At 34.1% G+C, this 13151-nt stretch overlaps 3 protein-coding genes across 3 annotated transcripts; all 3 read right to left on the bottom strand.

The window, feature by feature from the left end:
* Positions 1-9: 9 nt before the first annotated feature.
* Positions 10-1167, bottom strand: cgd4_520 (hypothetical protein; the record flags this gene model as incomplete). Its single annotated transcript, XM_625657.1, has 1 exon — positions 10-1167. The coding sequence occupies one exon, from the start codon at positions 1165-1167 to the stop codon at positions 10-12; it is 1158 nt and encodes a 385-aa protein (XP_625657.1).
* A 1958-nt stretch (positions 1168-3125) lies between these two features.
* On the bottom strand, positions 3126-8543 carry cgd4_510 (hypothetical protein; the record flags this gene model as incomplete). The annotated part of the gene is made up of 1 exon (XM_001388014.1): positions 3126-8543. The coding sequence occupies one exon, from the start codon at positions 8541-8543 to the stop codon at positions 3126-3128; it is 5418 nt and encodes a 1805-aa protein (XP_001388051.1).
* Positions 8544-9666: 1123 nt separating this feature from the next.
* Positions 9667-12820, bottom strand: cgd4_500 (oocyst wall protein 7; the record flags this gene model as incomplete). The annotated part of the gene is made up of 9 exons (XM_625656.1): positions 9667-10637; positions 10725-10843; positions 10905-11004; positions 11075-11185; positions 11250-11384; positions 11479-11546; positions 11592-12207; positions 12282-12593; positions 12730-12820. The coding sequence occupies 9 exons, from the start codon at positions 12818-12820 to the stop codon at positions 9667-9669; spliced, it is 2523 nt and encodes an 840-aa protein (XP_625656.1).
* Positions 12821-13151: the final 331 nt, after the last annotated feature.

Below are 13151 nucleotides of genomic sequence, written 5' to 3'. Positions count from 1 at the left end.
ATTAACTAATTATTCATTTGATGCAAAAACACTTGCAGAATTACTCCAGAAGTTGCTCTTGTTACTATTCTCTTCATCAACATAATCCTTATTAGTTATCAAAAAAGTCTCCTTATTTTGAAATTCGTTCACTAAATTGTTTGTATTTGTATTGCAAGATTCTCCTAATAACCGATTATCATCTTCTTCAAACTCATAATCATAATCGTCAATCAGCCTTAAAATTGAGTCAGGATCCATATTGAGTTCTCTCTCCCCTGGGTTCGATACAAAAACTCTTACATGGTTGTAAGGTGAAAAACAAATTCTCCCAGCTGACTTTGAGGTTTGTGTTAATTTCTTTCTAGGAGTACTTGTGGTATTCAAACACGACTTTATTTCTCTTTTAGAAGATGTTACGGGGGTTGAAGTTAATGACTCCATTCTTTTAATAATACAAGGAGAATGAAAGCTTTTAAGATTATTACTTTTGCCTTCACTCTCATCAAATTCTCGATGTTCACCAACTATATTCCCATTTTCATTTAAAGAATCTTTCATTCCTAGAGAGCTTCTGTTCTTCTCCATCTTATTTTCTAAACAACTTCTTGTTTTGTTTCTCTGATCTACCTTATTTTTTTCTAAAAACGCCATTGGAACAGTATGAAATCTTGCTGAACGCGTATCATATGAGTCTGGATGGCCAGCTCCAGATAATGGAGCTCCATTCCAAGCTTGTAATCTATTTAATATGCACCTCCTATTTCCCTTGACCGAAATTCCCACATATTCGCATAAGCTTTTCAAACTAGATAATGGCCAAAGTTCTTCATCTTCAAGTGTTGCTGGATTTACTGTAACAAAAGTTTTCAAAGGTTCAGAAATTAATGGAAAAATAGTATCGCTTCCCTCTTCACTTTCTTCATAATCATCTTCATCGTCACCATCAATATCCTTGTATAAACCCTCCTCTTGCTCATTTTCGTCATTTTCATCAATCATCTCAATTTCTCCATCTTCTCTTTCATTCTCAGTATTATCACGAGTGACCAAGTCTTCGTAATCACAACCACAGTCATTATCAATTTCCATAGCTTGATCATTCATTTCCTTTTTCAAATCATTGCTTTTAAAATCATTTTCATCCTCAAAAGTTGGGATATAACTCAATCTTTTGCTTCTCATCATGGATTCAAAATATCTCTATCTTTTTTCTTCTAATGGAATCTCGGGAATGGTATAATATGTTAATTAATCAATATTTATAAATTAATACATGTAATTATTAATTATCAATTTATTATTTAAATATTTATTATTCGCTTAATCAGAATTTTTAACTACTCCAATGAAATTGAACAAACTCTTATTCCATATTTTACCCAAGAAGAAACAAGATAAGTCTTTATATATTAGTTTATCCAAATATCTTTTACAACTTTCTTTTTCCTCTAGTTCTAAAGTAATTAGATAATATAACAAATTTATTTATTATCCAAAAATTTATTTAAATAAGCTCAAGTAAATTTGCATGCAAATACTTTTAATGTTCAAAATATAATAATATTATTATTATATTGCCACTTAAATCTTGAAGAATTGATCTATTAATTTGAACAATAGCCCTTTCAATTTCTGTAAATGATAGCCATTAAAGTTTCAAAAGATTGAAATGCTTCCTCCTGCTATTGTTCAAACAATATTCTGAAATCGTATAATTAACAATTTGGAAACTTTCCCCGCTTCAACACGACATTAGCTAAGACTCTTTCTGACCCTTTCCAATCAAAAAGATTGAGGTGAGATAACTCTCTCTCTCTTATCTCTGCCTTCCGTCGAATATTAAAGGAAAACTTCAATTTTCCTGCTCAACTAATTTATTTAAAAAAAACACTCATTAAATATTTCTCACTTAAACACCCATAATACTTATTTCTCTTCAATACTTGCAATCCCACAAAAAATCCTTTCCCCACATGTGCCGCCAAAACACGTCATTGTTTTTTTAACCAAGTTGAGATAATGAACGATATAAATATTTCATTTCACTATTATTAATATTATTAATATTATTATTATTATTATTATTATTATTATTATTATTGATATATTAACTTTATGTTTCAGATTATCTGTGTTATAGAAAATTCGGGAAGTCTAAGATAAAATTTATGGAATTCTTAAGCTCATACTTTCTATCTTAGAATCCAAAAGAATACGTGTGTGCATTTTTGCTTTCATATATATAAGTAGTTCTTTCTTTTCCTGGGTGATATTTCTAAATTTTGCGAAATGAAAATTGCTGAAATTCATAGATTATCTACTTTTCTAATTGAAAAAACATCCATTCTACTTCATTTGAAATTGTGACTATTTTTTCCTTTTTTTTTTAGTTCCCACTATATTAATTTAAATAGAATAGAAACCAAATTTGAGAAAGAGATCAATTAGGGACTTACCTTGAGTAATGAAATTCAAGTCTATTTGAATTAAAATCGCAAAAAAATTATAAGTATTATGTTTAAATTAATATCTAATAATCTACTTTCTATGTTCTCATCGTATGCTAAGTAGTAAATAGTATTTAAGATGTAATTAATATATAGTTTTCTATTTTAAAAAATAACAATATAACAATTAATTTAATTCCTTTATCCATTTTTCTTTTTACATTTAACTTAATTATAGAATAAATTTTTCACAATTTTGTATGCAAGTTTAATATAATAGCAAGTAAAACCAAACATAAATGGTTCTTTTTTTCCTCTACTCTTCTTCTTCCCATTCAAGATGTTTAACTAAGAACATTTAGAAATTTAAAGAAGTATTAAGCCTTTAATATCTTTCATAATGCGTTTATAATATGTATACTTGCAAAAAGTAACTTTAAAACTCGTACTCCTTTTCATCTTTTGTCCTCTCACATTGTCAAAGTATAAATATCATAGAAAGAGAAGATTATATTCTTCATTAATTTGTGTATGCTACTGTAATATTATTTGAAAAAGAATTTCAAAGTCATTCACCTTATATTATTAATTCTAAAAAGATTCTGTATTACAGAAAGACCCAATAAATTAGCAATATATAGAATACCTCTATTTACAAATAATCAACAATATTTATGTCTTCTCTATAAAAGCTTCTCATTGGGAATTACTATTGATGTTGTTATTAGTTTTATCAGCAATATTAATGTTTAAATTAGAAGTCGAAATTACTCCTGTATTAGTAGAATTTGTAGTACTATGACCAGTTCCAGTAATACTTACCCCTTCATCCATACCACCAGTGACCTGGACTCCATTCAAAGCTCCTCCTACTGAAGTTGCTGCTGCTCCAATATTAGAATTCAAATCTCCATTCAAATTACTGTAATGCTGATTCATTGAGTTTTGCTTAATAGAAGGTCCTAAGTGTGTATCAGAATGCATTCCTCCACCTCCTCCACTGATCATACCCGTACCATGAGGAATTCCGCTTCCAATATTTGAGTGTGATTGATGGCGAACTACTGGAAGAGACTGTGATGAAGTAGGGCCTCCTCCTGTTACCAAATCTACATTTCCAGCGCCAACCCACATTTCGGAGTTATTTCCTCCTATTGTACCAGTACTCCCACCTCCAATATATCCAGGATTGGATACTCCTAGTTTCTGCATTGACTGAGGCTGTTGTTGATGTTGAGGGACACCTCCCGCCACCATCTTGTGAGTTCCTGAAATGCTATTCTCATTTGATGGTAATCCCGAACTTGATCCAGAGACTCCACCTCCTCCTACTCCAACCCCATTCATGCTACTTGCATTTGAGCTTGCATTACTGTACCTCTGGCCATCCATTGACGAAGATGGAGGAATAAGTCGGCCGCTTGTAGAAACTTGGTGCGAAGCTACCCCTGGAGCTTGTCCAGGCCCATTCACGTTTATCCCAACTCCCATTACGCCTTCTCCCATCCCGGAGTTCATATCGCCGGGCCCGTTCCCTCCTCTGTTTTGCATACCAGAGTATCCCATATAAGTATTCACCTGCCTAGACATACTTCCTCCATTCCCACTATTTCCAATACCAACACTATTACCGCTATTACCATTACTTCCGACTATAGACGAAGATGAGACACTCCCGATACCGCCTACAGCTCCATGGGAACCCTGAGTATTCATCATCTGTGCAGAGGGGTGGTTCATTCCTCCAGGTTGAACTCCCCTCTTAGTGCCCATACTCTGGCCATAGGCTCCTGCAGTAGAATTTCCTCCATGCATATCAGGTCCAACCACTGGACCCTGCATCATTCCCATTTGCTGAGAATGATATTGGCCCTGATTTTGGGTTTGTTGATATGGATTACCTATATGATGTTGTTGGTGGGAAGACTGGGCTTGGGGAGTTACCTGTTGTGAGTGATACTGATTGTATTTTTGTTGTTGCATTTGTTGCATAGAGAGGTGCATTTGGGAATTACCTAATGAAGGGTGAGATGAAGTATGTTGAGTGTGTGTTTGTCCCTGGATTGGTTGTTGCTGAACATGGGGGTGAGAGTGAGGGTGCTGTTGTTGTTGATGCTGCTGTTGCTGTTGCTGTTGCTGCTGCTGTTGTTGCTGCTGCTGTTGTTGCTGCTGCTGTTGTTGCTGGTACTGCTGGTGATGATGTTGAACTTGGGGAATCGAATGCTGGTTCTGTTGTATTTGCTGTTGATGATGTTGCTGTTGTGGGTGCTGCTGTTGTTGTTGTGGATGTTGTTGCGGATGTTGTTGTGGATAGTACTGTTGAGCCTGATATTGCTGAGGCTGTAACTGAGAAGAGGAACCAGGTTGTTGCTGTTGAAGGTGATGAGAATGAGGATGGGAATGTGGCTGTGGAATTCCCTGGCCTGCTCCCCCCATATGTGGAGGTATTCCCTGCATCATCCCAATCCTTCCATGAGACTGAATCATTTCCCCTTGAACTCCATTTGGCCCCATCATGCTATTTGGTTGGGAGTTGGGAGGAATCATATTGGTTTTCCTCCTCTTTATATTGCTTGCCTGAGCAACCACCTGTTTCTGGTTAATCTCTCTCTTTTTCATCTTAATCATCTGGTTATTTGGAAGAATCATCTGACCGGGTTGTCCGGAGATTACTGGAGGGGTGTAAGATGACTGTTGCAAAGGAACTTGCTGATCGCCTCCCACACCACTACTGACGCCTCCTCCCTGATGAATCATCCCCTGTTGAGGGGGCATCATTCCAACATGTTGACCAACTCCATGAATATTGGCCCCCTGTTGTCCACCACCAACTATCCCTGAATTAGCTCCGCTATTAATTACCGAGCGCTGTAGCAAAAACTCGGGTAATTGAGGCTTTCTACATGTTGAAGAAGTCGACATCAAAATCCCAGTGCCTCCGTATCTTCCTCCCATTGTACTCTGGCGATACCTATCCAGGGAATAATCGATCAGCTTTAGCTGTATATCAATCCCAGGTAAACGAGATAGATACTCCTCAACACTAGTTGCAGAAGGAAGATTTCCTGGAGCTAATAAATGGGCAGGTATTCCGCTTGGAAGAGGAGTAAAATTGGAAGATCCTAATTGAGCTCCACCTCCCATTTGAGTACCCGAATTACCTTGAGTATGATTTGGCATGTTACTACTGGTACTAGGACCACCTGAGCCTGAGTTAATTACTCCATTAGAATTATTTCCAACAATGCTACCTCCACCGCCAATATTGTTGTTAACATTTCCATTGATATTATTCCCACCAGCATTAGCATTAGAAGTCCCAGCATTATTGGGATTAGTATTTACACCACCAGTATTAGTACTTGTGGAAGTATTGTTGCCAACATTACCACCTCCAGTATTATTATAATTGGCCATTGTAGACTCTATATGTTGATTTAGCATCTGATTAACATGTGCTACTAGATTTGCATGGCTCTGGTGAGGTGGTAATACCCCGTCCTGAAGGATGTTTGACCCATAATTTTGTTGAATTGTCTGCAGATAAGAAGTAATCTGGAAAGAGTCTTGAAACTGCTGATTCTGTAATGACCTCTTTCTCATGTTTGCACCAAATTTGCTCACTATTGAAGACAAAAGCTCCAATTGCTCTCTCTGATAAGAGCTTACTGTCTTAATATTATTTGACCCCTTGTTATTTCCCCTATTAGTGCATTCACCATCTTCATTATTGGAAACAATATTCTGGCTTTTAACTTCGTTATGGGTACCCTCAGATCCCTGATTATTCTGAGAAGCTAATATACTAGAGCCGGTACTATTATCATTATTAGAACCCGAATTACTCTCTAAATGATTCTCCGTCTTACTTCTCACATTGTTGCTCTTTTCGATTAAATCCAATATAGTCATCTTAGGAATGATCTTTTTCTTGAAATATAGCAAGTTGTCTCCATAAATAGCTTTACCATCAGTAACATTACTTTCCATTTTCTCTAATTCCTTTGAATCTTTCATTGAAGATGAATCTATTGTGCCGGTCAATTCACCTCCAACTTCTTCTGAAGCAACTTTAGGGCATCCATTCTCCGCTTTGTTTTCAGATCCCTCGGAATCTTCCAAAGATTTACTAAACTCCTTTAAATGTTTCAAAAGAGTACTGCTTATAATATATCGCTTGTTCAAATTAGGCATTATCCGGATTTGCTTCTCCCTTTTCATCAACCGATCTATATCGCTCTTGGTAACATTACCTGTATCGTTGCCTTCAGTCATAACTATAGCGCTAGCTGCTTCTTTGTTGCTTGCATTCCCAGATAATTCTCCATTGTTACTAACAGCTTCTTCCTCAGTAGCTTTATCCTTGCTAACATTCTTTTCAACATGCTCAATAGATGATCCATCAATTTCATCCCTATTCAAAAAGTTCCACCTTTCCTGACATTGCTTTGCTGTTTTCATCCTCCCATATAAAGCACCAAAAAAGTAATTATGAGATAATGCAATCAAGTTCCAATTTGTTGTGGGAACCAACTTTTTGCTCAAAACCCCACAACTAGGTGTTGAAGAGTATTGAGAAACGAAATAAACTAATATAATGTCTTCGGAAGTATCCCAAGTATCGGCATATGCAAGAATATCAAAGCTTGTAGATTGGTCTCCTACCATTGGAACAGTGCTAGGACCTGAAATCCCTCCAGAAGCAGAAACTGCTCCTCCTGCAACTCCTCCACCCATAGCACCTCCAACTGAAGACACCGCAGAAGATTGTGGAAGACCAATACCACCAGAAACTCCATGTGGCATTGAAACTGAGGATTGAATGGGTGGAGGCATTACACCAGATATCTTCTTTGTGTTTGAAGCTGCTCTTCTTCTACTCTTCCTTTTACTTTCTACATTAAAGTCGTTTACCATAGATTCATGAGACGAAGAACCTGATATCATTCCTCCTGAAGATCTATATACAACATTAGAAGGAGATGATGCCATATAACGATTTAAGAATGCTGGTAAGTGATCCACTGCAAGTACAAACAGAGAAAGAATGAGAGATATATCTTCCATCTCCAGAAAGTTTGACCTGGGAGCGACCAAATAATTCTTTGAATCCAAATGAAAATTAGGTGGGCGATACTCTGCTCTTGTATTAATTATTCCAGGTCCTTGAAGTAGTACTTGAACAGTATCTGCCCAATTCTCAAGATATTTACGATAATCATTCAAATCCACTACGGTTTCCTGCTTCTTTGAAAATTCGTTAAATAAATCGGATATTTCTGAATATTTGGTTATGGCCGAATTGTTTGATGAAGATTTGGAAGAACTTCCAACAGTATTTCCCGTATTACTTGCATTTGTATTTGCATTTGTACCACCTAATGCCGAAGATCCTATATTTTGATTGGTTGATGAACCCTTATTTTGGATGTTATCTAGATCAATTATATCTGTGGATGATGCAGTCGGTGGAATTGCAGTTTTTACAAAGACTAGTGGATCCAATTGTAGCAATAAATCCTCATCTACTACCCACTGACAACTTTCGTTATCGTGGTCGATGTCAATGCTCATTGGAGAGGCTGGAATCTCATTTTCTGAAACATTCTCAACGTTCTTCTCCTTATTATTATCGTTAGAAGTTTTAGTCAACTCATTAAGCTTTTCACACTCATATAAACTCCTTTCAAATTGTCTTATGCAATAATTATATAAACGCCTTTTAGAAGCGTTTGCCTGACCATCCTCACCAACGGGTGCAGGCTGAACAACCATTGTATATGGCTTCAAATCATTTGGTATTAATTCAGGATCTACATTATCAGCAATCCCAAGCCAAAATGACTGAATTAATGCGCTACATTTAGATGAAATATGGCGTTCCAAATTGAGCATCTTTTTCCTCCAATAATTCTGAACCATTTGTGATAAACGTCTGGCTGCATAAATTTTCCATCTTCGCTCTTCATAATAATCTTTTGACATCCATGTCATCTCCTGTAGTAAAAAATCCCACTGGCTTCTTACACTACCTTGTGGTTCAGGATAAGGTATAGCATTGCCACTGCGAAGTATAGATAAGGCCTTCTCGGCCATATACAGTCGATTCAGCATTGAATTCAAGTCTAAATATTGCACCAGGCTCTTTTAGTTTATTCTTGTCATCGATTTTTCGCTAATTCTACAATACAATCCACACAGTTGTTTTTTCCAAAAATTTCACTGATTTCAGATAGATTACCCACTTTCTGGCAATAATGCCGTAAAAACTTCCAAGAACTCTCTGAAACTTTAATAATCTTGATCAATTTTTATACCTTCTTGTGGGCCCTTTTTCAGCTTTTTTTTCCAAAAATTGTTTTTGTTTGGTATCTGTCTACATTTATTTTCCCGCCGTTTAGTTCCTTACCAATTATTCAAATTACTATTTATTCTTGACTATTTAAATATAAATATTCTTACTGCACGTTTACCGCTTTTTTCTAAGTTTTTTGATTGTATTAAATGTTTTTCGCACCTGAGGTTAATGTTCATTTATTTTCTTTGATATTTAAAACCTGGTATGATTCACTTGATGCCCCCATAGTTTAATTTTCAATATACTCTGTCCATTTTCTTTTTATTCTCACCAAACTTATATATTTATGTTCCAGATCACATAACTCCCAACATTTTTGAAGATTATCTTTATTGTTTGCTTCTCTCACTTTTTTCCCCCCTAATCATCATATTCCATTCCCAAATATATCGAAAAATTTTTGTGTGCATATATTTAATAATGCATGTGGACAAATTATGTTGCATGTTGTAGCACAAAACATGTATGCATGCGGAAAAAAACAAATTACTTAGTGAATTTTTAGATAAAAAGAATGATTACGACTGGAATCTTTAAAAAAAATACTTGTTTAAATAGAAATTTTCCTGTTCCTTTCTCCATTGGAAATTTTTTTTGTATTTTCTTGTTCAATTCTGATCAAACATAATATTTACTTAAATAAAAGGTATAATTTTGTTTACAGATGTAAATATAATTTCTTGGATACTAAAAAAAGCTAAAAATTAACTTGAAAATTCTTCTTTACAATCAATCCTTAATCAATTCTAAATACATAAAAATAGAAGGGAGGATAGAAATTAAAATGGAGAAAATAAGACTATTAAACTTATTTATATTTAGTGAAGCTATATTTTATTGCTAAAAGATCACTCCACAATTAACATATCTAACATTATTTTATAACTCATTTTTTTCTTCCGAAAGACTTCTCATATAAACTGGGTAAGATGGACTATTTGTAAACCTTGGAGCAGGCGCATACTGTTGGAAGCCAGGAAAGGGGTAGCCGTAGCCTGCAGCACCAGTATTAAGTTGTGTAGGTTGAGGCATCATTCCTCCGTAGCTTGAATAGACTCCATTTTGTAAATATGCTTGTGGTGGATACATTGTCTGAACTGGAGGAGGCCTTATGGATTGAGATTGAGTTTGAGGAGGGAGCATTCTCTCATATGGAGGATACCTTCCACCAGGATAATTTGGAATTTGATTCTGGAAAGGAGGATTATTTGTTTGAAAAGTTTCTTTAATTGTCTCATTTTCACTTGTTTTTTCATCTTTATCATCATCCTTTTCTCCTGTCTGTACAATGCTTGTAAAATTTTGCTTGTAAATACCTGTATCTACAGATGCAAAATCATATTGGACATCTACTTTATAACATCTTTTAACAATATTGTCAAACATATAATCGTCAGGACAATTTGGAATTGGTTTCGAGTAAACTGTTTGACTGCATTGGTCATCGTCAATCAATTCAAATCCTGCTGGACACATTTTATTTGGCATATCCTCAATTTGTTTAATACATCTAGAATATTGAAGTATATAGTCTTCTGGACATAGTAGTCTTGGAGAAGATGTAATAGTTTGTACACAACCTTGAGCATCCTCTACAAATCCATTTGCACAAGCTATTATTGGTTCACTTTTTGTATATGTTCTGCATCTTCTTAACCCAGTATCAGAGGCTGTCACAAGTTCATAATTTGAAGGACAAGTTTCTTGTTTTGGTACTGTTTCTCTTCCTATACACAATGGAATTTGTCCATCCATTACTGTTATTGATGGTCTAAGTCCTTCTGGACAAATTGGTTTTGGTAATATTAATTCAATTTTTAAGCAGGTTCCTTGAGGAGTAGCAGATGACCCTGTTTTCAATGATTTAATAAAGTTAATATTATTTAAATAAGACTTGTAATTAGGAAAAATTTTACAAATACTCAATTAAAACTTACCATTTGGACATTTAATCTGGGGATCCGCTTGTATTCTGCTAATACATAGTCCATTTCCTTCATATACAAATTCAGGTGGACATTCAATATCAGTACTTTCAGTTTCCATTACTTTACATCTTTGTATTTTTTAAAGTAAAGTGTTTTATTTTTACTATTTGATTTCCTATTTCAACTTACTTTCCGTTACCTATATTTTGAGAATTCATGGGACATTCAAAATTTACACTTGTATATTCATTGTATACACATAATTTCATGCTCTGATCAAAAATCCAACCTATAAATTATTAAAAACAGTCAAATTCAAACTTTCTTTTCAAAAAGATTTTTCCGTCGAAATAACTTACCTGAATCAAGGCATTCCACTTTTGGAGGTGACCTTTCAATAGATAAACAGTGACTATTGTCTTGTGGGATAGATCCAGCTGGACATACTACTAATGGCTGATGTGTTTTCTCTGATATTAAAAAGGTTATTATTAGTTTTAGTCTCTTTGATATATTTTCAAATTAATAACTTACGAGAATGATGATGACTCATTGAATGACATAACTTTGTTTGTGGGTTATACATATAATCTTTCTTCTTTGGACATTCAAATTTAGCTGGTAACTTGCTTTGTTTAACACATTCAATATTATTTTCCAAAGAATAACCTAATTTAGTTAAAATAATGATTAAGAAATAAAGCATTGTAAATGGTTTTTATTTAAGTGTTATTTATTTGAAATAATGATATGAAAAACTTACCTTCTTGACAAGAAACCATTGGAGGCTTTGTCATCTTCTTTACACATTTATTATCTATAAGTTCATATCTATGATGAATTAAAATAATTACTTTTAATCAAATCCAAACTTACTCTTGTGGACATCTATATCTTGCATCTATTACAATTGATCTAACACAGCCATTTTCTCCATTTCCAACTGGAGATTTTTCATAACCTTCTTTACAAGTAAATAAAGCATTCATATTTACTTGTTTTGTGCAATTTCCATCAGTATCCAAATTAAAACCTAATGGACAAATTTTATTAAATTGTGATATTGGAACTTCGACTCTTTTTTCACATTCACCATTATTTAAAATGTATTCTGGAGGACATTCCAGTGCTGCGGGAACTCTTATATCTTTCTGACAATTTCCATTACTTAGTGGAACAAAGGATTCCGGACAAATCAAATCAGGTTTTGAATGCATTGGAAAAACGCATTCATTTTCTAATAATAAGTAATTTTCTGGACAAGAAATAAGTTTTGGGGCAACCAAATTTTGTACACATTGAATACCAACATTTTCGTCCATTAAAATATCCAAACCTTCATCACATGCTTTCTGTGCATCTGCTGTTAAAACTCCCGTGCATTTAATCCCATTAAATGCCCAACCATTTGGACATCCCAATACAAAATCTGCTACTTCCATTTTGAAACATTTTTGCTGAGGGGATGATGATATTCCATCAATTGTAGGAACTATAAAAAAAAATTAATTTAAAATAAAAGTTATTCCAAAGTTTAAATGAAAATAAAAAAACCTATTAACTTACCTTCGAAATTGAATCCCATAGGACATGTGTAAAAGGGATCTCTTGTAACAATCACATCTCTTTTTGAATACTTTGGATGGCCTGTTTCAACCACAGTTTCTTGTATTGATGTAACAGTTTCCTCAGATCCATTCACTTCTGGAACTTGAGAATATAAAGGCGTTGGAATAGGAAGTTCTCTTGCTAATCCTTGAGCAGTTGGCGTTCTTACAATACTTCCCTGAACTTGAACAGGGGTATGATGATGCGAGTGATGAAGATGATGAGATCCTAATCTTCTTAATTGTGGTCCATTCTCTGAATTAATTGGTTCTAATTAAAATTTTAGTCAATTTGTTCAAAGATAAATTGTTTTTTAATTTTTCAATTTGTATTGGAAATTTTTTCTTTATTCATAGTAAATTCTCTCTTGACTAGAAAAAATTCCCTCATTTTATTTTCAACCTACCATTAAATACCAGTATTGATAATATAAACAAAGACACACATTTTCTCAAATGTGGTCTCAGCTTTTCTGCAAAACTTAATGTTACTTGCATAAATATCTTTATCCAATCTTTTTTTTCCTGTAATTAATATTTTAATCTCATTTCCTTTTTTTTTCTATGCATCAGCACTCGATGACGAGAACTTTATATTATTAATTCATCATATCTTATTCTAATAACTTAAATATCAACTTTTTTGCGCTCAATTTTCTTATGCATATTTGCATGCATTATGTGGACATGCATGCAATCATTTGAAATTTCGCACTTTCAATACCGGTATTGTATCACAAAAATTTTCCACATGAATAATTCAAAAAAGTATAATTAATGGCTATTGATTAAAATATTGGATAAATAAGCTACGAGAAAAAATTTTGCT

This window comes from Cryptosporidium parvum, chromosome 4 (assembly GCF_000165345.1).
Source record: "Cryptosporidium parvum Iowa II chromosome 4, whole genome shotgun sequence".
Classification (NCBI taxonomy): Eukaryota; Apicomplexa; class Conoidasida; order Eucoccidiorida; family Cryptosporidiidae; genus Cryptosporidium; species Cryptosporidium parvum.
The sequence above is the reverse complement of the archived record's forward strand: the minus strand, read 5'-3'. Positions and strand labels throughout refer to the sequence as shown.